The sequence below is a fragment of the Penicillium longicatenatum genome (genome assembly GCF_028827895.1).
Source record: "Penicillium longicatenatum strain IBT 33135 chromosome Unknown contig_2_segment0_segment0, whole genome shotgun sequence".
Classification (NCBI taxonomy): Eukaryota; Fungi; Ascomycota; class Eurotiomycetes; order Eurotiales; family Aspergillaceae; genus Penicillium; species Penicillium longicatenatum.
In genome coordinates, this window is record NW_026643120.1 from 1,001,068 (window position 1) to 1,025,417 (window position 24,350).

Sequence of the window (24,350 nt, forward strand, 5' to 3'; positions counted from 1 at the left end):
CGATTGGGTGCCTATTATCGGTAAATCAACTACCTAGCAGTAAATGTTGTAGCTACTCTTAAATGTGGTTCCACACAGGTACTTCAATGATCTAACATGATTATAGGCTATCGGTCACTTCTCTGATCGCTCGCTGTCCCTCGAAATCGGATACACCTACGAACTTAGAAGACATATGCAATCGCTACCTGGTCATTTTCCAGATTTCCTAGTAGCACAATGCCTCAACATATCCAGCTAAGTCAGAAGACTCAATTCCTGGAAGATCTACCGCCATCAATCCCCAGATATGCATACAATGGGATAGATCAATTCCACGAGATCATGAGCCTTGAGCGTGAACGCTTTGAAAGGTCCAACGATTCCAAAGCCATTAGAGCCTCTTCTCGCCTAACGCAAGATCGCCGTGATCGACAGCATCTACATAGCATGCACCAACGCCCACGTTACCATATACTACACGACAACAATGAACCGACAAGTCAATTGACCAGCGAACTGAAGAATGAATCGCCCAATCAAAGTACCAACGAATTGACCAGCGGAGCGACCACCGAATCGACCAACGGATGCGTTCTTTTCGAAATCAAAGAACGTGATATACGAACCGATTTCCTGGACCGAATCCAAGCTGCGAACCTCTCCCTACGACTATCATTTGATTTCAAAACTAGCCTCCTGCTTGTCAAAATGATGGGACCAGTACATTCAGAAATGCAGTCCCGGTTTAACAACATGATCACCTTCGCTCTCACCGCTATGAGTTTGCAGTTCGAATTCCAAAACTATTCAGGAGTTATCATTCGAGGTGACGATAGTGGAAAAGAAGCTGATTGGGGTTGGGGTCCCGCGGCGGGCCAGCCCGGCCACACTGGTAAACCGACCGTTAGCCTTGAAGTGGCTGTTTCGGAATCACAGGCCAAGCTGGAGCGGGATTTCCGCTGGTGGCTTAGTCCTACGAAAGGGAGGGCCAACTTAACAGTGACTATCAAGGTAAACCGGCGTGCCCCTAGCCTTACTATCGACATATGGCAATGGGTTGATATACACATCCAACGAACCCAGCAAGTGACCATTGCCAAGGTTGACGGTCAAGTGTTCGTTACTGGAGATCCGCTCATCATACCCTTTGACCTTTTGTTCTTACGACAGCCCACAGCAGGATCAGCAGAAAGTGATATTATTCTTCACCAGCAGGCCTTAGTACCTTTCGCTGAATCTGTCTGGCGCGTTCAAGGTTTTACCTAGTCTTGATTTCTCCATTCAGAAGTCTCCTGCCAATTGTTCTTCCTTGCTGTTTGATAATTTGTTTCGCATATTTTCGATCTTTATGACATTCGCATTTTTAATTATTTCAGTGGTCTGAAAACATGAAAACATGGTGGAGCGAGTGGTGGACCGAGTTTACGATCTAGGTTTGGTTTCCAGCTTTCTTTGGCTATGCCTTCTGGACCGATGCTACGAGTTATAAATCAAATGCTGTAGAAAACTTAATTTTGATATTTGATATTCCCGCCTATCATTATGACCGATGATTGTCTTTGATTAGATGAAAAAGCCTCAAAACTATGGAAGAAGAAGAGAGGAGACAGAACTGTCTCGTATTGATAGGATGATGCGGAGAATAAGAGAATAAAAGGGAAAGCGCTGATATACATGAGAGGCCTTGATGTGACTCTGATGGAGGATTCATCATCTGAACGTCCTTCGTTTTAATTGATAGTCAGCCAACCTAAATTCTATAGCCGTGCTTTGTGAGTGCCTTTTATACCTATCTGCGCTCTCATTCCATTCTCGTTTCGTTCTAATTTCCTGAATTATAATTCTATAAAGAGGAATCGAAACAGGATCTAGAGGTTGAAATGAATATTTGAAATCAAACAAGATGGGTAAGGAATTTTCATGGCAAAGAATTCAAGAGACTTATTGACTTGATACATCAATTGTCATATGTCTTTACTAGACCTTCGCCGTTTTGATCTTATCTTTTTTTCCCTTCCCAAACCCCCTTTTTTAATTTTCAATTTTGTATTTTTTGTTTTAAGAGAGGAAGTTGTCTGTCTTAAAGAGGAGACCACTATGAAGTCTCCCTGGCTAGGGTGTTGCCTGTTTGTCTCTGGTCTCTATGTGTGTTTCATCAATATGGGCATGAGATTAGGAGTGTCTCCGGGAGTTATAGGCCGGAGTATTTCAAGTTTCTCCTCGCGATATAAAACGTATAAGAACCTCCTAAAAATACGAAAGTTTCGTGTGTAAATGATGAACGCTCCGGAAGTCGGTGTGTCAGACTTAAAGAAAGCCTCGTCATTGTTTTAATCTCTGGCTTGGCCCCGTTAAAGGGAATATCAATGTTCCGATAGTGATCAAAGCCAATCGCTAGAGATCTAAGATTAGTAGGGACAAGCGATTATAAGATCCCGTCAATGGAAATATCGTAGGTATGCAAGCATGTCGAACCTGATCCTATTTCAAAATAGAAAAAGGAATTTTGGTTGCCAAAATCATCTCAAACCAGCCCACGACATTACGTTCGATCATTGAAGCCGCTCACCTCCCTGCAGGGCACATGATGAATATTCATGGTAAGATGGGGCCGTTTTAATCAAAAGTTGAAAGAAGAAGGCTGACTGCTCCTGGGGTCCAACTAGGCCTGTTTTACTCATCACGCATAGTAATACATCAAAAGACGAATATATCAACCCGCTAAGCATGCATGTTCTGCCCTTGAAATCATTCTTGATGTAAAAAATATTTGAAACCCACTCATTTTAGTGGCCATAGTCCTAGGCTGAATCCTTACGAAAGGAAGGTAAAAATACGCCTCGCCGCAGCTTTTGGTTTCTGTGTGCGGCGCTTCGCCATGAACCCTGCAAGAGCCACTCGTTGTATGGGGCGGGCTGGTGCTCCCGACGACACACCAATGATATGCAGATAACAACTTTCTCTTGCCCAGAATAGCCACAAAGTCACAAGAGTTTATGCATTAAATGTTCTAACATGACGTGGCAGATGAATTTTGAGTTATTTTGTATGGCCGCCAGTCAGCAGGAAGCCAGAATGCTCCACCACGAATTAACTAGAAATACCAAACATCTTCTCCTTCTTTTTGTTCTTTTTCATGCAAAAATTGAGTGTTGACTCTGTTGGGAAGCGATCATCATGTCGGATTTGATAACGTTGAAGAATAGGTATGAGACGGTGCAGGCTATTGAAGATAGCAAAGACCAGATTATCGAGGTATGCTGAGTGCTCATGGTTGCCGGCTGGCCTTCATTAACAGGCACTTTGCTTGCAGAACCTCCTTTGCTACGTTGAAAGCCTCCAAAGTGATCTTCAACAAGAGAAAGACGAATCCCAAGATCAGAAAAAGCTAGCTGGGGCTTATAGGGATGAAGTCAAGAAATTTGAGTATCTTCTTGAAGAGAAGTCTCGTAAGGAAGTATGCTCGATGGAAATTCCAGTCAATAAATACAGATGTTTAATTAACTGCATGCGTACAGGCAAAATTAAAGTTTGCATCAGTACTCGTTGATGGCGACCATATGAACGTAAGAACAATTGTTTTCAGCATCGCTACCTCGACTAACACTATACAATCCTAGTTTCTGGATGAGTTCGTTCAAGACGGACAAAGAGGCGGTCGGTCCGCAGCAAAGGCTCTCATGGGGGCAGTACAGGTCCATGTGCGAAAGGTTGCCCCTGATGTCGACGCCAACATCCATTACAAAATTCGGATGTATGCGAACGTGACTGGTTTAGCAAAGACGTATCGTGATACGGGCATAATAAACTCGGAAGAAGTCTTGCGAGCTTTTATCCAAGGATTCAACATGGAAGGGCCCCTATGTGACTTTGTGGATGCTGGTAATGGAAAGGAATGCTCCGATGTGAAAATCCGAGGTGATGCCATGATGCTTCTCATCTCGAGCGTGAGGGGCACTTGCTAACCAATATTGTAGCTCTCTTTGACCAATATTTTCTAGACGTGCATTGCCAGCACATCGCTTTCTGTGGATCTGCGGATAATGGATATGCACGTGTATTGGGGCCTCACCGTGGATCCAAGCGTATCTCCATGGTGGAGGGTCCACCATTCGGTCGCGAACTGAAAGAATTGGAAGCTGATTTTGAGACGGCATCGTTCCCTGGAGTCTTCCGATCCGAGAAGCTACCTAGAAGGGTGTCGCTTGGGGGTGTAACTGCTACGCCTGCAATCACACCGCCACGGACACCCACTGCAAATTACGCCTCCGTGGCAAGAGCAGCACCTGTTGTACCAGGAAGTGGCCCCAGGCCGGCAAATTCACCCGTGAGAGCGGTCATAACTGGAAATCAAAAATTGGTTGTGTGCAGGAATGCCAACGGGGAGCGGGTTGATAGCCCATTGCACTATTCCACGAAGCGCAAACTTGAGGTTCTCAAGCAACACAAATTCTGCAACCAGTTTCATGTATTGGGAGTGTGCTCATACGGAGGAGCTTGTACTCATAAGCATGAGCCAAGGCTTATTGACCAAGACGTGATTGACTTGATGTGTGTCGCTCGCTTGTCTGCCTGTCCGAGGGGCTTGCGATGTTATGATGAGAGATGTGTGATGGGTCACCAGTGTCCAAAAAATTGTATCCTTCAGAGTTGCAAGTTCCCTCACGGCGTTGACACCACTATTGTGACCCCAGTTTGATGTACTGACCTATTTCCGTTTCACATTGTCGGTTTATCTCATATGGTAAACTTTGTCGAAATTTCCTTCAAGGCTGTAATTTGAATGAAAAGCCTAATGTCGCTGTCGCTGAAAATCTACGTAAAGGTAGCTAAATTAGTCACAGGCCTTTTTACTTCTATTGCATAACTGGGCGTTTAAAATCTTCCATGACCTGCATTGTCACTTTCCGAGGTTACAGTCTGTTTCCAAGTATATATTACGTAAGCTAATATGACCTCAATTTTCAGTTCAAAAACATTCATTATTATTGTGTATTTGTTGAATAATTATCACTATTTAAAACACGAAGTCCAAAATCTCAATCAGCGAACCCTACTTTTCAAAGAATGTGATCCACCATCCATCAACTCAGTTGAGCGTGAAGACCATTGAAAGGCCCCTTCCAAGGTTGTCATAGGTTACGGCCAGAGAGGAGTACAAGCCCTCCTCTACTTTTTGAGGCAGACGACCTGGCTGCCGTCCTTTCCGTTGCTCTATATTGAGTTAGTCTTTATTTTGCTCAAAGGATTGCTACCAAAAACTTACAACAATCTGGCCCTTGTGGCAGCAAAGGGGACTACTACCATACTTGCATCCATCATTACCAGCTGTTTTAGATGTTAATAAACATATCCTCAACATGTTCACTGTTTGAAAATTTGGGAAATCTTACGGTGCTTGCAGTCAGATCCAACTCCATCGAAGAAGAGGATGCTAAAGGGGACAATGTTCTTGCAGCACCAAGAATTGCTGTCTTTCTCGCAGTAGCCCCTCTCTTCAAGATCAGTTTCAACTTCCTCAGCCGGATAAGCGGCGGCCATGCCGGCAATGGCGAAAACAGCGAGGATGTTCTTCACAAGCATGTTGAAGGATACTCTGGAAAGCGGAATCTTTGTTGATCTTGTTGTAGTCAATGAATTGTGAGTTCAGAAGAGACGAAAACTGGCGGAATCTTGAGCCTTTAAATAGTTTTACTCTCACCTGACAAGGTTTGTGATAGAAGCTTTAGATCATCTAGTCCAGCCCCAGCTAATATTTAATGATTCATTGATCTGGTTCGTCTGGTCGGTCTAGATCGAAGTGTGACAGATGATCCCATCACCTAAGGTATGTCCTGATGCATAGGCTGTTGTAGAGGACACCCGTAGGTATGATTGACTTGGCGTCCCGTTCGTGCGGGGATACGAAGGTTAACCTACGGTCCAAGCTAGATTGGATTTAGGTTAGTGGTTGGAACATTGAAATTGAAGAAAGAACTCATTCGGTAGAGTGGCCCACCGAGGGGATGATTGTGGAAGCAGTCTGTGCATGCAGGTTTGGATTTTTGTTTTCAGCATGGGTAGACTTTAGAGAAAGATTCTCAATTAAATAATTTAGACTCTGAGAGCCTTCGAGTGAACAGAATAGATAATCCATTGGAAACCGGGGTCCCGAAGACCTCGCTCTCTCAGTCTACTCGAGAGCCATTCCAAGTTATCATGAAATCCTAGAACTCTACAATGAGCGACAGAACGTGAAACAATCACATATCCTATTTCAGCCGCCACTTGAGATCCGTATCTTACCCTAGGAACCGGCGTGTCAGATCAAGCATAGAGCCACCCAGATGCATCGTGCAAATCAGATGCATCTTGGGCAGTGGGAATCGAACTGTTTACCTCAGTAACCATGGATTTCAGCTTCGACTTCATGTTTTGAAAATGCCCTAAGCTATGTTTTGAAGCCCGAATAAGACAGTCTAGATCCTCCAACCATGGTGCGGTGGCAAGTTGACCGCTTCCACGGAAACCGGTTCGTACCCAAGTTTTGGAACCTGTCATTGTATTTGAATACGATTGCCTAGACCACCCGATCAAATATCGGATCTTTCTGCCGATAATTCCAAAGCGAGTGTGTCAGACTTGTCGTCATTGCCAAGACTGAATCATACCACGCCACCACACGACGCACCAGAAGACGCAACACCCGTCGCAAGACCTCTTCGTCGACGGAAGTAATGCGCAACAATGGAAATTGCGGGGTTAAAGGCAAGCGATACACTCACGCCTCCCAAGACTCCAAACACCAGCATAAAATGCCAGTACCGGGTACAGAATCCAAGGAGAATCATGAAAAGCACGGTCCCGATTCCACCACAAGCGACGAGAATACGTGGGCCTTTGGCGTCAAATATTGGACCGACTTGGATTCCGCAGAAAAAGGCGTGAAACGAGTAGACACCGAGGATACAACCTATTTTGCCGGATGAATATTCGCGGAGGTGGTGCTCTTCTAGATATGTTTGGAAGATTCCTAGGCTGTTCATCATTCCGATTGTGCTGAAGCTGGCCATCCAGCTTCCGAGTACAACGCTCCAGGCGTTCCATCCTCCCTCAGGATAAGAATCAGGATCAGTTTCGGCCGACTGAGGACTATATTTCATCTGAACCGGATCTGGGTCGACGTCCGTCTGATCTTCAACTTTCTCTCATAGTGAGAAATGTTTCATTAAGTGTTGGTTGGCGTTTGTTTTGTTATCGTTGCTAATTGAAGGATCCAGAGACATATCGGAGAAACCCGCAGAGAGCTGGGGAAGTTGAACCCGGTTGATCTTCTTCTCTTTCCTCGCAAAGAAAATGAAACAAATTATTAGAATGTGTCGAGCAATATCCAGCCTCGGTAGTCATAACTCCGAATGTTGGGGACAATAGGCTCAAGTTGCTCTACCAACCTTTGATCGGGCGGACCGACGAGGGCGGGGCAAGCCAAAATGCTAGCCCACTTATCGTTTCTCCACTGACATCTGGTGATAGGCATGTGCTATCTCATGTAGCGACAGCATAGAAGGATTTTCCATGATTATATTATTTCATGCAGTGGACCATGTTTAATGTAACCGGTATATAATGAGGTTGAGGCCTAAAAGAGAAGCACATTATAATTGTAACACGTTTTGACCACTAGTGGTGTGCTAACCAAGCCTCCCAACTTAGTCAGCCACACTAAGTGTCAAACCACACTAAATTGTCACTTTCTACATAGATTAAACCACCCAGTCACCAACTTGCCTTTAAATTACCTTTTCATATCGAAATCCAATACTAATACATTCTAGCTATATCGTTATAATTCAAATATTCTAATATAAAGGAGATAGTGTGGTTTATTAACCTCTTATATTTAGCCTTACTTTATTAATTCCGCGACCGTAGAAAACGCGACGTTAGAATACTCAGTCAATAAGCACTAAAATTAGTCTAGGACGTAATACGCCTAAAATATTTTAACCTAATTAACGATTTATGTATATTTTATAAAAAATAAGATAATAAGTATTATAGAAACTTAGGTTTAGTATACTTTAAGTGACCTCCGTTACATAGCAAAGATGCGGGTAGGTAACCGTAGGTCGCTTCCTTAACGCGTATAAAAAGGCTACTAGATCATTATAAAAAAGCTCTTTGAAGATCGCATAAGCTTATTAACGCCTAAAATATAATGTAGATCGAAAATTTAGTCATTAATCTCTTTATAAATAGGTACTAAATATCAAAATTCAACTTATCTAGAAGCGTAAGGATATAAAGAAGAAGAGGGAGACTCATGAGATTCTACAGATGGCTAATTTAAATCGACCATAACCCTATAGAAAACTTAGTAGATAATAAAGAAAAAAAAAAATTTGGACAGAGAATTGGCAAAATAATATTTTAAAGTACTTAATATAATAGATACAGAAGGTATGACTCTGGAAAAGCTCAAAAAGTGTGACATATATTTCTTGCGATGGAGAATCCTAAAATCAAGAGCTATGGCACCCGTGCCTCATAGAGTACTGAATTGGATGAAATCTTCAACGAGAGGTTTTATGATATACTGAGACACCGCCGCCTGAAACTCCTCACTATCAATGTTTACGTCACGAGTTTTAGTCCAAAAAAAGCACTGCTGAACAACGTCCCCGTAATTTGGGCCACTCTCACAGGAAACATCATATATCCAATTCCTAACCCTCTCAAAAAGCGTGGCAATCTCATCTTGGCCTTGACCATTTGGTGCATGAAGGCAGGTGATTGTCCGACCAAGGGAAAGCTCAATTAAAACCAGCCCTAAAGGAAAAAGAAGGTCATTACAGCCTGCCCAGCAGAGTGGATAGCCTTCAAATTCCGTGGGGGTAGATATTCTTCGAGCTATAACGGGTGTCTGAATTGTTTTTTCGAGACTGGTAGTGGTAACATTCCCGGTAAAGATGATGTTGCGAGACGACCAACGTGATGGAAGCCAATTTCCGTGACATTCAAGAGCGGTGCTCGCTAGTTTCGCTGCTAAAAAGCGGCGTTCCCTTTTTGGAAATATCAGAGGTGTGCAGAGGTTTCCAGGGTGTGATAGTGATGCTACAAGTAAATCTTCAAGTGTGTGTAATTCCAATTTTCCAGCGCCCATCTTCAAAACCTGGAAGTCGTGCGTATATTGCCCGTCAGAGACATGACCGATCGGTGATCCATGACCATTTGGATTTAAACAGTCATAAATTGCTTGACAGATATTTGAGATCTTGCAGGAAGAGCAACTGCTGGATGTGACGGTGTTCCCATAGGTGGTTGAATCGACCGTAGATGGAGCAAAGCGTAAAGTACGCGATCTTGTACTAATTGATGCTGGCGGAGCGACAGGTACAGAGTGAATTAGGGCGGCCTTTGCTTCTATTTCGTGCCATTTTGAACAGGATGCTGTCGTTGGAGTCGTCATAAAAACTAAACGAAGCCGGTTTGGTTCCAACCGATCGCAAATGTTGATATCCTTGTCGAGAACAAAATGAAATGAGTGTGTGTCAACACAAGAACATTGCCAATAGTTCTTGTTCATTATTGTGTCGTACAGACTAGCTGTTGTTTGGCGAATTAATTTATACATTCTCGTCGACTCTTTCGATTCGGTTTTGAGTTTTTGCCGCGTACTTCGGGTGACAGATTGATCGACCAGCGTTCTGATGATGTTGTTCAGATTGTTCAAATCCTCAAACAACTGTTTGTATATACTTTTCGAAAGGATATCTTTGATTTTATGAATCCCGTGAAAGGTAGCAGGAGACTGACTTTGCTTTATCTGAATAGGCTTTTTAGCGATGGGTGCGTGGAGAAACCTTTTAGCCCGCAGCCCTTTGCGGGCCAAGAACAATAATGGGATTGTTGACCACTGTGAGTACATGTACTTACTGAGTTATTCAACTGAAGCCCCATCTTGTTTGCCAGTTCTTCCAAGATGTGGGACACTTGGCTCATGATGTCGCAGAATGGTGTGTAGCCCCGACCTAGCCTTTGTTGAAGATCTTTCTGAAGAGTTGGATCCGCCCACAGCAGATCCTGTGTATCTGCCAAGAGCCTCGAGATTTGATCCTCGGGGACAATATCTTCCAGTATTGTTTCTAAGCAATTGAGCAAGATTGCGTGTTGTCCACCGAGAATAGCTGCGCGTTCATCTAAATATCTGCGATACCGTTTCGTTCGAAAGGACTTCATCGTTTCAACGCCCTGGACACAGCTGTCCAGTTGGTTTATAATCAGAGGAAGAATAGCTAGAACCAGGCCAGTGGCCTCAATACCTGTAACCATCTTTCCAGGGTGTTGCCTATCGACACAAGTGTTTGGATATCGAAGGAGTTATATGAATGCCTATGCCTGTTGAGGCAATCATACAAGGCCAACTCACTGACCCCGCCTCGAAGCCCCGCCCAACCAGATCCCCAAAAATAGTACCTGACTAGGCGGGGTAATTCTATCTTCTTATCGAAGACCTTCGTGTTGGAAAGAAAATCGATGCACTAATTCCGGGGTAACAAAACAATATGGATGTCCAAAAGACGATATCATCTGAAGTCGTAATATGCCGAGGCCAATTTCAAGATCTATTACAGTCCGGGAATCTGCAAAGGTTCGAGCCCATAGTCAAGCTTTCACAGTGGAAAGATGAACTTGGGCGATTTCGGGTTTGGGTTTCGAACATAGGTGCTCATCAGACATGTCAGTTGTCTTTGGAGTATCGACTGCGGGATGCATCCCACATTAAAAGTCAAGTAATGAGGCAGCTTGGCAGGCTCCATCGTTTACTTGTGGACTTGCAAGATACCGCGGAAGAGGTATTAAACACAGGCATGCCAAATGAGGAGCTTGAATTTGATCCAATGGAAGAAGTCCGACTGATCTACTCTGATCTGTTTCATACGATTACAAAACTTTATGAAATGTCTATAATCATTCGAAAACCATCTTCGCATGACCGCTTGAAACAAATTCAGAAGTCTGATTATTTCAACTTCGAATTGAATGATCGACAGCATCTATATGCCAAATTCCCTTATGCATCCCGCCAGATCTTGGATCGACTCGGGACTGCCAATTCCAAACGCCGAGCACTCTTGAAATACCGAGAAAGGCATCGTCAAAAGCTCGGTCATGGGGTTGAAGGAGAAGACAGCAAGACGACAGCCCCCTCGGAAAGTATGGCAACTGAGTTTAGAGACCCAGCTTTGAACTCTTGGGACGGGAAGTCGGAATCAGATCAATCCATGACATCATATGGGAACTTGACAATGGACGCCGATGAAGACATTGCTCATCTGAACCCACCGGAAGGTGCCATAATAGGTCAGCCATTTGAATGCCAGTTGTGCTGTCATATGGTTCAAACCAGTGATAGGAAGTCCTGGATGCACCATATATTCAGCGACCTTATGCCCTATGTCTGCACGTTTCCAAGTTGTAAGACCCCCGATCGACTTTATGAAAGGAGGCATCAATGGGTTGAACATGTGAAAATCCACCATGAACTCTCATTTGATGTCCCACTCACCACAGAGGCTCGTTGTGTATTGTGTCAGAAAAGCATCACTCGAGGCCATCCTTTTGATCGACACCTTGCAAGACATTTAGAGAATGTATCTCTCTTTGCCGTGCCACGAAGTTTGTTCGAAGACTGGAATGACCCGACGTTTGGATGCGAAGAAGAAGCATCCTGTTCTTCTCAAGGTGTGAACTACGCTTCAGCTGAAATAGTAGGTGAACCTTTTACATTGAATTCTTTTAATGCTCACGTGGTGCCTTGCAGGATGAAAACAACTTACAGTCTGATGCGGATCAAGGCATTGAACGGTTTATTCCAGACGAAGATCAAACAGACTTACACATGGAGGATAGTTCGGCGAGCTCACGGCAAACTATTCGAGCAAGGCAGACATACCAAGAAATGGACAATAATTGGACGAGTCCATCACAACCACTTCAGGGAATGACCTCTATTATGAATAAATTTTGGTCATGTGTAAGGCTTATTGGATTCCTATGATATATCTTTTACTAAGACAGTATTAGTGTGCCTGCGGCCAGATGTCCAGCTTCGCTTTATCTCCAGAGCGCTGTCCATGCTGTAATCATCCCGTCTGCAGCGCCTGCGGACCAACGTGACGCAAATGAATATGAACATGACATAATGGGAAAAATACAGACCAATAATTCATGACTTAGGAAATTTCAACCTGAAGTGATAACATTTGGTAATAGAAAAAAATGGTGCACTAGAACACCGCAACTTGAACTACCAGGCACCTGTTTGAGATCATTTTCATATAGGGCTTTTTTGTGCGAATAGCTCTATCTTTACACTTTGGCCACAATTGACACTTATCTATATGTAGAGAATATAGTTTTCTAGAATATGCCTTTGCGATCACGAGGCTACCTCTTTTTCTGTCATTTTGTCACCCTTTCCCAGCAAAGTTCATCTCGGAGCACCCGGGCGTTAAAACCTTGTCTTACAACCGTTGGCCTTTAAGAGAATCCTCTGAAGGTTCTCAAACCAGTTTCGTTCCCAGCTACAAGGTTCGGACAGGTGACACTAGGTCTCAGAGACTCTAAGGTCTGTACAATCAAACTTTATTCAGCGGAGAAGAATTGATAGGTATCTCTAGAACTCACAGCAATCTCATACTTACAAGTGATATGCTGGCGGGGGGCGAATGCCATCTCCTACCCCATTCGTAGCTGTGCGAGTGGAAGGAGGCTAGTCTTGAGTCACTTCGGCGCCTTTACTGTCGATGATGCTTGTAGAGCGGATGGATAATGCAGAGCAACTAACAGAACTAACCCGAGTCATACTGATTGTGTCAGTGAGTAAGATGACCTGTCCCGGTAGAATGCGAAGCCTGTGATGGCCGGCCTCGTTAGATCTGAGAAACCTGAACAGCCATGGCATGATGGAGCAATCCATTTCATTTCAAGCATTACATGATGTATACCGCCCATTGGAGTCTCAAGAAACGAGATGCGAGGATTCAACGATGCACTGACAAATCTTTGGGAGTAAGGCGCACCCTAGAGGTCCCTGTCCTGGGGGTCCTAGCGATATGGAAAAACTCTGAAGATGACCTATCTCCTACTCAGGTAAGCCTTATGAAACTATGGTGAGGCTTGGAGGAGTGGAGAATAATTTGAGAAGCTTTGTGGAAGATTAGGAGGATCGGCCGCAGACGGGGAAGCTGGGAGATACCGGTGAGTGAGCCCCTGCCGTCTGACACGGGTGAATCGGAGACAGAGAGAACCCTGGAACAAAAAATACCAGACTGTTACAACTCATCTAATTTACCCCATTGGTTATAATTAATACATACTAAGCCCAGTGTGATAATCGTGGCCCTGACCCTTAGCCCAGATGTAAATTATGTTCCTACCTGCATCGATGAGCGGGGTCTAATGTCTCACATGGCAAGGAATCAACACAGATGCTGCTTAATACAAGGTAAAAGAAAGCTTCGATTTAGGTCATAGCAACGTTGCTTACATGGTGTTATAGCGCTATCAGTGCCAGTGCATTGGCAAACGAGGACCCCGGTGAGAAGTGGATCACATTATCACCAAGGCCACTTTGCTGTATGAATGAGAGTCTCGTCGGTGAGGAGGGGTACATGCGGTGCGGTGGTGATGCGGGTGGCCAGAAGGCTGAGTGGGGGCTGTGTTAGAAGGGAATCGCCCTAACAATTGGCATATGTACACATTGACCGGCCCTTGTACCCAAGCTGAGCGCATTTGAAAATATGTCATCACCAACACAATGCTTCTTGCTCGCCATACTCCCTTGATTGCGGCCCAATATGTCACTCTCTAACGTGTCTTTGAATACCAAGTCTTGGAAATTAAGAAGTCCCAGTTGGGAGCTGTAGGTGTTGATGATACTTTCAAGGTTTAATTCATGCGTTTCCGTGATACTTCCAAGGTTTAATTCATGCGTTTCCGTGTTGCGCCGAAGGGTTGTTCGCGGTAACAGTACGTGTATGAAACATTTTCAAGGTTATGCTCCGTAACAAAGAGAAGACAAGTATTTCAAAGGGTATTCATTACCTTCACTGCACATCCAAGATGCTCCCTCAAAATCATACAGAAGGTACTCTGTAAACTTCAAGCTTCGCCGATACCACTCGAATCATGCCTTGAATTTTCCTCGCTGAAGAAAATTTAGTCGAAAAAGCTTCCAGCAGCTCAACAGCCAGCTCTAGATCATCAATGACCCTAGCATGATCCAGAACCAGGGAAATATGATCCGCTTGGGCAGTAGAAGTGTACATAAGAGACAGAGCTGAATTGAAGATAGCCACAAGATTCAACCAATTATAGGCAAAGCGTCGTTGTCTGTACATATTTGTAGCTTGTCGTATTGCCATTGACGACGCTTCGGCTAAGATCTTCATTTTCGCGGAGTCCAAACTTGGACTCAAAGGCGAGGGACGGTAAAGCATGATGACGTGGGTGTAATAGTTTAGGTCGAACCAACTTGTACACAGATGAGGTACCTTTGATTGAAGATCTGGTAAAGGAAATGGCATGCTGCGACGCCAGTCAAGTAAGCGTTTGTGGAGAGATTGTAGAGTTTCTTCCCGGGCTTCTGGGCTTTGTTGTCGGCTAAACTTTGGAGAGTGCACCTGGGTGCCGATGTCACTAGCGATTCTCCTGAGTGCGAGAATGTGAAGTGGAACTGCCATTGTGGATGGTTCCAGGTTGGTTGTTGAGTTTATTCCGTCTGGTTTTATACTTTCGTCGTCGACCTCGGAGAAAGGCTGTGAAGGATCAGCGACGAGCTTGTTCATGATTAAAAATTAACGCGAACCTCAACAGTAATGTCATCATCTTGGATAGCGAATGGGCGGCCAAGGGCCAAAGACACGACACTGGAAATAGTGTTAGGTACCAGCGCCCTGAATTCATGATCAGCTTGACTTACCGATCCATCATATAAAGACAAAAGAATATTCGCTTTTGTTGCTCTGCTGCATCTACAGCTAAATTTTGATATACTTCCGCTGTATGAAGGCCCATCCCAATTGCCATTCGTGCCGCAACTCCAACTAGAAACCAAGTATCTATCAAAATTTAGACATGAGATAGTAACAGTGTGCGCTCGTGAATTTCTAAACATACTTGGTCCAATCTTATTGAAGAATGAGTATGATACCTGCAGCATTAACACTTCCAGACCGGCCTGGTTGTGATGCGTTAGTACCAAAACCTTTGACCGATTTACAGGCATGAACTCTCACCAGATCCCCACACCCCATAGCCGACTCAAAGTAAGTCATCGCCTTGTTGAAGAATTGAACCGATTCGGTCTCATCCATCAAAGAGACCGAGCAGTACGTTGTAGACCCAATAGCTAAAACCATCCAAATCCTATATTGCCACAAGGGAGACTGAGCAAGTGGGTCCAAAGGATCGGCCAATATTCCCCATAGTACAGCCTCGAAATCGCTTTTCCTAATCATCGGGTAAAGAGTGTGAGAGTGAGCAAAATAAAATTCCAAAATATAGCTGATGTGAGAAGGTTCGAGAAGTGCAAGAGCCATGGAGTCTTCAAAGTCCTCGGCCGTATTACCCAATAAGAAATCCAATGGCAGTGGACTGGTCAGTGAAGGAAGCATCTCGAAATATTTCATGTTCAGATTCGAAGATGTGTCGGGCTCGGACTCATGATTGTGCTGATTCTCGTCGCATTCCCCGTCAAACATAAATCCATCTTGGTCCGGCGATAGACGTTGGAGGACTGTCTGGGTGAGCTTGGCCAATGAAAGCCCGGAAGAAGACCCCAAATATCGCTCGGCTGCAGCTTCTAGCGAGAGGAGCCTGAGCTCTTCAGCAAAACTGTCTGTTCGAGGAGCAGAAACACGCGCATTCGTGGGTGAGACGGCCGAAGGGTCAAAGCTAGGGACCTGGTTCGCATCGGATGGTAATGGAGGGGTGTGATTGACACTGTCTGAATGTAGGAAGGCGGTACCCAAGTCACTCAAGTGAGCCTCCGTATCTTCGTTCCAGGCATATGTCGATGGCTCGTTCTGGGAAGTTTGTGGTGTCAGAGCCGATGCGAGTCTCTGCTCGAGGTCCTTGACCCTTCTTTCTAGCTGCCGTACATAACTTTGTGAGTCAGTCTTGGTCGCAGTTGATCCGGCTGGCGAAGAAATCATACGAGATAGGATATGATGCTACTTGAGCTTCGTCATCGAGGAAGCTACATGCGACTTTGGCATGTTGACACGCGTGACACTGCGGTAAGGTCTTGTCACATCGTTTCTTTCTTCGGTGACACCGCTTGCATGAGTTTTCTGACCGTGCGGCTGGCTCCAGCATTATTTTTCAGCATGAGACAAGACTGCAAGAGAGACGAAGATAGTGGGGAAGATAAGGGTCAGATTCATTAGATTAGCAATTGCCTTGGCGGTTCGCCGTCAGATCTGCACTAAATCGGGTACGAATTCTTGAGAGGCAAGCCTTGTTAGATTCTCAGATTCTCAGTACTCTCATCACTCCCTACGTTAAGCTTGACCTGATGCGTAAATCCTTTCCAGTGCACAGCTGGAAGACCTGCCCTGCCAGGTCTCGTGCGGGGGAAGAGGACGACTGTACAAAGGCCAATAGAATAATGGAGATTTATCATGGTGGGGCGGGCCTTATCTGATGTGGGGAAATATCGTTGGATACAGTGCATTTTCATTACACATCGTGAAACCTACAGTCATATTCACCATCTGCATCCTCGTATTGCAGTCTAGCTTTGGCGAGAATAATACATGCCGACGTTGGAGTAACGTGGTCGGTAAGCGAGTGGGCCATGTAAGCGAGTGGGCCACCCAACCACTTTTCCTACACATATATGCATATATATCAACCATATAACGTCTTATATTCATATAACTCTACTTGGACATGCTGTTTTTCTATGGCCAATTTCACCATAATTACCACATTTAGGTAAAGCCCGGGGTTTTGGTATTTCCGAGGCCTGTGCTAGAGGCACCCGCGGACCTAGCCTTGCTTAAAAGAACGAATTATGAGCCTCCTGGAGCTATAGAGCCTCTTATATGGATAGACCACCTTCTTGTGCTATCTACCTAGTCGTACGTTCACGTCTTTTCTTTTATATATTGTGTTCGTCGCGTAGTAGCTTGTTTTCTGCCTCGAGAAGGATGCCGTTCTGCATAGTAATTTGACAGCCTTTGATAAGCTGGTTTAACGCGGTTTGAGATGGTGATGGAGGGCTTCTTAAGCGTTGCTTAAGGAAAGCTTTAATTAAGGATGCTTGCTTATAAAGCTCGTCGACGTTCGTGGGTGTATATAGATGAAATATGCTTGTTTGACTACCGCGGCTTACTAGAGGTATTGGCGTACGAAGTCGAATATTAAGCTTTGATAGTACTAGCTTAGGATTAAATGGCACTAATCCTGCTGCTTAAAAGCTATTCTGAATTGTGCTGAATTTAAAGGCTTTAGCACGAGCTTTTGGATAGGCTAGAAGGAAGTTAAGCTTATCGATATGGCTAATTCCAAGCCGCATTTTTTGGCTAATAAAGCTACCGTACGCGCGCTTTAAAACTATAAAATACCTAATATTGAGCGGTTATAAAAGATGTGAAGAGTGCGTAGGTATATAGAGTGGAATAATATCTAAATCCGCGTAAATTTAATCGAATCTTGACGTGAGATAGCTTCTATGTCTATTAAGAATAAGAAGTCGATATCGCCCACGCGTATAGTAAGTTGTTGATGGAATAAATTGTTTTTGAAGCCAGCGAAGGCCTATCTTATTAGTCGTCTATCTATTATTACTAACTTCGAAGCGCTAATTGTGTGGAAGTTCCTTAAACCATGCCTGATTATATTGCTTTCCTTTAAAGATTATTGTTGGTAGAAGCGCCTATCCTAACGCGCTAATTAACTCGATTGCGGTTACCTACTTACGATTTCCTGGCTATAAAACTAATCTCTGACCGTAGTATTCTGCCCGGGTAATCACTTTTTATATTGAATAAAGCCCCATCGCGAATCCTGTCTCGTTAAAGTTATAGATATCGTCCGTGAGGATGCCATATTGTTGGATGGTAGATTAGACGAGGTTAAACCACTCCTAGATGATCTTTGGGTCTTCTTATAGTGCTCGTTAGTAGTCGTATTGTCTTGAGAAGCGTGATTTGAGCTCTTGATGACATTTAGTGAAGTTATATACCCATTTTTCGCTGACGGTTTGAATCTGGGTAGAACCACGCTTTTCGAGGAGAATATTGGCTATATCTCGTATATGAGCTTGTGTAGGGGCTGCTCCATGAAGATCCAGAGATAATATGCGTTGTATAAGGATATTCTCTTTAATTTCAGTCAATTTATGACCATTAGCGCGAGATTCAGTCCGATTTATGGTACCGCGGAGTCGACGCGTGAGCGTATTCCGAGGAACTCCATATTGGTCCGCAGCTTGCCGTATAGACGCAATTTCCTTGTTTTTTATAGCTTTTATAGCAAGCAATATACGGCCTTCTTGTTGGATAGAATCCTGGCTTGATATACTGCGTTTTGGAGGCATGGTGGGTGGTTGAAGATAGACGTGTCTCTGGAGACGCGAAAAAGTGGTTGGGTGGCCCACTCGCTTACATGGCCCACTCGCTTACCGACCACGTTAAGGTAGGTTGCCTGAATTCAGAGGCAAAAAAAAAAAAAAGATCATCGGTCATGCCGTCGCTCTTAATCGGACCACCCGCAAAGATCCCATGTGGCGCCTTTTTATAAAGGACATCCAAATCGAATAGCCGTCATGGTTCAAAGCCTAAAGTTACTTATGCAAATTCTTTTTTACTCGAAAAATGTCCTCCAACGGTCAGTCCTTCCTCCTAGATCCCGAGAAACAAGCCGGGCCCACCCGATACTCCCACGCGCGGGTAGTCCAACCCTCCACCCACCACACCATCTATATATCCGGAATTGCTGCCGTCACACCAGATGGAACCTATGAAGGAGTTGTCGAAAATCCTGATGGAAGTTTCACAGCCGATGTGAAGGAACAAACCGCTGCTATCTTGCGTCGGATTGACAGCATTATCCAAGGTGCATCCGACGGGAAAGCAAATATTTACAACATTGTCGATGCGATTGTTTACATTTTGGATATGAAGACACAGTATGCTGGGATGAATGAGGAGTGGAATAAAATCTGGGCAGACAGAGCGAACGCGCCTAGCCGAGCGACAATAGGAGTCAAAGAGCTGCCGGATCCTCGGTTTATGGTTGAAATTAAAGCTACGGCAATTTTCAAGGCATAGTCATATTCAAGACAATCATCTCAAACACCGAGACTCGTGTCATCTGTGCTACTAGACTATTAGTGGTACTTTTGAGAATACCCAGTCAGACATTAGATAGGATAATGTTCCAATGCCGAGTGCGGCCTTTCTTATCGGGGCTGCCGCCGCTTTATGAGGGCGCCCAGGAAGATCAGCGAGTGGATGTCAGCACAATCTTTTGGCAACGCTTAGTGAAGATCGCAGATTTGTGTAACTATACCTAAATCTTATCTGGCAAAGTGAGGCTTATAGGGCCATTTATTCTGTGATTGTTAGTTTCATAACGATATTTAGGCTGCCCTTCTTTTCTGGAAGATCCCTTGCCGCCATGGGAAAGTGAGCGTGACGTCTATCTAACGGGAGCTTAGATTACGTTGTACCAGTCTATATGCTTTCGCTCCAGCCCGACACAAGTTTTTAAGATCAAGAGAACTCAATACAGTAAAGACACATATTTTCCTTAGATCTATCAGTTGCAAGAAGGGATTGTATATACGCTTCAGGTACACTATTGTCCGGTGGACATAATTTAGACGTAGAAGAGCGCAAAAGCAACACCGAGTAAAGCCACGACTCCTTTGGGGGCGCTCGACTGAGACGACGCGGCACCAGCCGAAGACAGAGGGGAGGCGGAGGTACTGGTGGATGAATCCTCGGACGAGGTCGACGACGTCGTCGTAGTAGGAGACGTGGTGAGTGATGATGAGGATGAGGAGGTGGTGGTGGTAGAGGTTGTGGAGCCTGTGATGGAAAAGGTGTATTAGTTTAATGTCCTTGTAACATTTTGCGGATTGCATCATGCCTGAGGAAGACAAAAGACTAGTCAATGCAGGTGGCGTGGTTGTTGAGGATGCCGAGGATGCAATGGTAGAGGTGACCGTCGTAGAAGTGGTCGTACTGGACAAAGAAGAGGTGGTAGAGATGGTAGAAGAGGAGGATGTGGTACCATCATCCGAAGCACCCTTCTTGACAGTGAAAATGTCACTGACGGCGAGCTGGCCAGCGGAATCAATTATCTGGATCTCGTAGTCATTTCTAAGTCATTGAATGGCATTAGTGTAGCTCTGTTCTATTCACGCAACCTTATCTTCTACATACCCATTGGAAATGCTAGGGTTAGGTTGAGTCGTGTATTCGCCGTTAGAGGTTTTGACGTTGTCCGCCAATTTGGTCTGGAAGGAGCCATCTTGACTTCGAAGGATGATGCTGACTACTGAAGGATCACTGGAGTCGCTAGTGAACTTGATAGTTTTGGCAGTGGAAAAGTCCCACACCGTATCTGATGAGGGGGTGGTTATAGTGATTGCAAAAGCCGATGAGAGAAGGCTGAGGGCCGCAATGGTGAATGAGTAACGCATTGTGATTGAATAGAATGGAACTACCGAGATGTATTGAAGGGATCTCCCATTCTTCCCCAGCAAAAGACTATATATTTGGTCTATGGACTGGTAACTACATGGAGACGGTTGTAACAAATATGTGTAGGTGCACAAATCAGTAAATTCCAGCTGAAACTGAGCGCATTGGAATACGAGATATTGCGAGCCTTGCATATAAGCGGAATATGATCCTTAAATCGAGCTGAGCGGTGAAATAGCTGGAAAAATCCAGGGGCCATTCTGGTGTCCACGTATGGTAACAGCAAATGGGTACTGTTGGGATCATCCCTGCATCAACGACCCGCCCTGTTGTGTTGGGTTCATCAAAGTAAGCATTGCACCTTATCTTTCCAATCAAGTTTCCGAAACGCATCACGACCTGTGATGTTTGCTGATAATGAGTTAAAGTTCTTACTAATGGCTGAAACATGTCAGCGCTAGGTTGGCGGTGAGAAGTGCAGTAAATACGAAGTATACCGACAGGGCCCGGAAGTCGAGGTTATCATTTTTGGAAATTTATTATCGTTATATTGTATTTTTACTTACAGCCTTCAACAAATACTGGTCATGACTGGTACCATTCCCACATGAGCTATTGTAGGTGTGCATGCCGTTTATTATGTTACGCCCAATATTGAACAGACTATCGGAATTCTGCTCCAAGTATGTAGTTTCTCGTGACTTACCATGTTTCTTATTTCGTTGTAACTTAAGGTATGTCATGCGAGAATAATAGAGCTGTATGCAAGGTATATCTATTCTATGGTAAAACCTCTGTATAAACCATCGAAAACTAATGCGCAATGCAGGAGACGCGATCAAAACAGAAAGGATGGCGGTCTAGAGAATTAGATGGAAATGCAGGACGTGGTCAATGCAGCCATGAGCATCAATGTTCTCATCTCCCACGACAAACCGAATAAGGAGATCCCGGCGCCGGTAGATGTATTTGAACTTTTTGACGAGGCTGTGGATGTTTGGGTGTGATTTCCGCAAATATTAGTGCTTCGGTTCAGGCTTTCGGTAGGATAGTACACCCGAGGGCCTCCATCCGAGCTGAGGTCCACATTGACATTTCCGCTTGAATCAGTCAAAAATGATTTGCAAGATAAGAGCTCGGTCACGTTTTGTCCGGATGAAAATCCCGTGCCATCGGAGCTAAGCGTGATTTTGGTGGTGACATTTGTGGCTGGTTTGGCTCCCAGGTTGGACACCACACTCACAACCTGATTACCGGTAAATCCTTTGCGCATGGCCAAGATGTTTGTTGAGTTGTAGATTGGCATCGAAAGATATGACAGATAGTTGCTCCCTGATTTTGGAGCGACCGTGAATTTTTCTCCGTCGCCGCTCGCATATGATCGAATTCGATTCAATGACTGAACCAGCAAAGGCAGGGAGGTCGAGTTCATCGAGTATTTGGTAAGCCATAGAGCCTCCCGGTTGACAGGGTTGAACCCGCCTGACAAGTGTTGTTCTTCCCCGTAGTAGACTGTATTGTTTGTATTAGTTTGTTTGATTTATGTTTCATTTTTCTTTTGAGAACGCAACGTACAGATCGGGATACCATCAGCAAGCATGCTGATTGTGAGAATGTTGCGAGCCAGCTATTCGGAAGTGCCAAAGTCAAAACGTGCTGACACAAAAAACTCAATGCACTAAACTCACCGATACGTCTGAAGTATACGAGCCAAAGCGAGGGACATCCTGATTCGATGTGAAGGTTCCCAAAGATAGCACATCCTCGCAATGTGCTCGGATATAGTCGATAGACTCTACAATTCGGTTCAGGTCTCCCTTGGTCGTGTTGAAGGCTTCTGAGAGGATATAGTACCTAAACGGTGTCAAAAAGCTCTTTGTTTATCTTGATGAATCACTCACAACGGATAATCTAAAAGTCCGCTTATACCAGGCTGCAGGGAGCAATAGCCAGATGCGTCTTTTGTGGCCCCTTCGCCCATAGTGAAAACGCCCGCTGACTTGCTGAAATTGGAGAAGAAGACCGGGGGGATGTTTAAGACGCTGTCGATTCGCAAGCCATCAACTGCATAGGATCATTATCATTTAGTAGGTTAGAGAGACACGAAAGGTATAGACATACCTGAGTAGTTTTGAACCAATTGCGAAACCCAGTTGCCCAGAATCTGCTGGACTTCCTGGTCCTCGTTTCGCAGATCTGGAAGCGATACGGTGTTGTCTCCCATCCAGCACTAATGAAGGCTTAGCAGTGCCCTTATAGCAAACTATTAAGACTTACATCTAGAACACAGGTTTCATTTGTGGGGTCCTCAGAAAGTAGCTTGTAGTGGTGAAAATACTTCTGTTTATTGAATGGATTGAACGTGGTGTAGTCGATCGTGGAGGCATTTCCAGCCCAGGCCATATCACCAACGACAATGTCCAGCATCAAGTACTATTTTTGCATGTCAGTCTCATTAGTAGACATGGCAGCCGGCGACTCACCATGCCACGCGCGTGCAGCGCTGCGGATAACGCTTGAAGGTCTTCTGAAGTGCCAAAATGGGAATTGACGGAATACAGATCGTTTGGCCAATATCCATGGTATGCTGTCATCCATCAATCATTAGTCCCTTATATTCGCCGATTGTCCAGATGACCATACCGGAGAGATCCGATGTGCGAGTTGACTCCTGACTTTGCACTGGAGAGATCCAAACAGCATCGAACCCGAGTCCCTGAATATAATCCAGCTTATTTATGATGCCTTGAAAACTCCCACCACAATATTTGCCTAGCCCTGCGTTACAAGAAGCGATAGTTGAATTATCGGATCGAGCGAAGCGATCGGTGACCACTTGGTAGATCGACCGACCGAGCCATTGGTCTCGGGAAGCCGCATGTACTGTGTGTACTATTCCAATGGCAGTAATCACCAAAACTTTCCACCACCACATTGTTGGTGATTTTTGCATGACAGGTCGAAGGAGGATCAATTGACGGATGGAGTCATTCATGATGAAGGGCCACTTGAATTCACTGACAAATATATGCAGAAATAAAATTATCTACGGTGAGGTGCAGGTGTGTATTGTACCGTATGCGTAATACATATGACTATCAATGATCTGTCATGTCGGCCCGATCGGCAGCCCGCCTCGAACCACTCGTACCTTGAATCGAGCGCACGGATGGCTTCCAACGGCAGAAAAGCGGGCCGTGGTGTGTTTGCGATGACTCGGCTCCGCTAGCCTAGTTGACGATCTTTGTCCACGTCAATTTGTTGGATTGTTCTCGAAGTGGAAGAGCCGCGTGGTCGATTGCAATCTGGCCCGATTTCTTGGACAGTTGTAGCAATCCTTGCGCGATAATTCATTCGTCCATCATCAGATTCTCCGGGCAGGTCCACATGGGGATCCAAATATGACAGCTGGGCTTTGTTCCATGTGGGTCTGAAAGGTATCAGTGGGGTCAGATAAGGAGGAGTTCGGCCATCCCGCTGACCATTCAATTGCTCCTTTGGCCTTGAATGGGTTTGACAGCAAACTGTTGACGGTTTCAGCCCAGCTAAGCCAAGCCAAGCACAAAGTGCATAAATTGCCGACTACCAATTACGCCTTGCCGCAGCCCTAGCGGCAGAGACGGAGTGGCCGTAAACAATTGCAAAAATCAATACAAGACAGGAACG

The 24,350-nt window shown here is 44.8% G+C and overlaps 8 protein-coding genes across 8 annotated transcripts; 3 read left to right on the plus strand and 5 right to left on the minus strand.

Moving 5' to 3' along the window:
• Nucleotides 1-219: 219 nt before the first annotated feature.
• N7484_002899 (uncharacterized protein) lies at nucleotides 220-1,248 on the plus strand (the record flags this gene model as incomplete). Its single annotated transcript, XM_057113319.1, has 1 exon — nucleotides 220-1,248. The coding sequence occupies one exon, from the start codon at nucleotides 220-222 to the stop codon at nucleotides 1,246-1,248; it is 1,029 nt and encodes a 342-aa protein (XP_056973459.1).
• A 1,911-nt stretch (nucleotides 1,249-3,159) lies between these two features.
• Nucleotides 3,160-3,947, plus strand: N7484_002900 (CCCH zinc finger DNA binding protein; the record flags this gene model as incomplete). Its single annotated transcript, XM_057113320.1, has 4 exons — nucleotides 3,160-3,237; nucleotides 3,296-3,439; nucleotides 3,501-3,548; nucleotides 3,603-3,947. 4 exons carry the CDS (start codon nucleotides 3,160-3,162, stop codon nucleotides 3,945-3,947), a joined length of 615 nt encoding a protein of 204 aa, XP_056973460.1.
• A 1,204-nt stretch (nucleotides 3,948-5,151) lies between these two features.
• N7484_002901 (uncharacterized protein) lies at nucleotides 5,152-5,565 on the minus strand (the record flags this gene model as incomplete). Its single annotated transcript, XM_057113321.1, has 3 exons — nucleotides 5,152-5,196; nucleotides 5,249-5,310; nucleotides 5,376-5,565. 3 exons carry the CDS (start codon nucleotides 5,563-5,565, stop codon nucleotides 5,152-5,154), a joined length of 297 nt encoding a protein of 98 aa, XP_056973461.1.
• Nucleotides 5,566-6,626: 1,061 nt separating this feature from the next.
• On the minus strand, nucleotides 6,627-10,293 carry N7484_002902 (uncharacterized protein; the record flags this gene model as incomplete). The annotated part of the gene is made up of 2 exons (XM_057113322.1): nucleotides 6,627-7,166; nucleotides 9,898-10,293. The coding sequence occupies 2 exons, from the start codon at nucleotides 10,291-10,293 to the stop codon at nucleotides 6,627-6,629; spliced, it is 936 nt and encodes a 311-aa protein (XP_056973462.1).
• Nucleotides 10,294-14,102: 3,809 nt separating this feature from the next.
• On the minus strand, nucleotides 14,103-16,181 carry N7484_002903 (fungal specific transcription factor domain-containing protein; the record flags this gene model as incomplete). The annotated part of the gene is made up of 4 exons (XM_057113323.1): nucleotides 14,103-14,783; nucleotides 14,834-14,894; nucleotides 15,145-15,154; nucleotides 15,179-16,181. The coding sequence occupies 4 exons, from the start codon at nucleotides 16,179-16,181 to the stop codon at nucleotides 14,103-14,105; spliced, it is 1,755 nt and encodes a 584-aa protein (XP_056973463.1).
• Nucleotides 16,182-18,848: 2,667 nt separating this feature from the next.
• On the plus strand, nucleotides 18,849-19,304 carry N7484_002904 (RidA family protein; the record flags this gene model as incomplete). The annotated part of the gene is made up of 1 exon (XM_057113324.1): nucleotides 18,849-19,304. The coding sequence occupies one exon, from the start codon at nucleotides 18,849-18,851 to the stop codon at nucleotides 19,302-19,304; it is 456 nt and encodes a 151-aa protein (XP_056973464.1).
• A 550-nt stretch (nucleotides 19,305-19,854) lies between these two features.
• Nucleotides 19,855-20,683, minus strand: N7484_002905 (GPI anchored serine-threonine rich family protein; the record flags this gene model as incomplete). The annotated part of the gene is made up of 3 exons (XM_057113325.1): nucleotides 19,855-20,066; nucleotides 20,146-20,360; nucleotides 20,424-20,683. 3 exons carry the CDS (start codon nucleotides 20,681-20,683, stop codon nucleotides 19,855-19,857), a joined length of 687 nt encoding a protein of 228 aa, XP_056973465.1.
• Nucleotides 20,684-21,552: 869 nt separating this feature from the next.
• On the minus strand, nucleotides 21,553-23,679 carry N7484_002906 (alpha-amylase; the record flags this gene model as incomplete). The annotated part of the gene is made up of 8 exons (XM_057113326.1): nucleotides 21,553-22,196; nucleotides 22,260-22,311; nucleotides 22,373-22,538; nucleotides 22,586-22,748; nucleotides 22,806-22,914; nucleotides 22,962-23,117; nucleotides 23,168-23,271; nucleotides 23,328-23,679. The coding sequence occupies 8 exons, from the start codon at nucleotides 23,677-23,679 to the stop codon at nucleotides 21,553-21,555; spliced, it is 1,746 nt and encodes a 581-aa protein (XP_056973466.1).
• Between the last annotated feature and the right edge of the window lie 671 nt (nucleotides 23,680-24,350).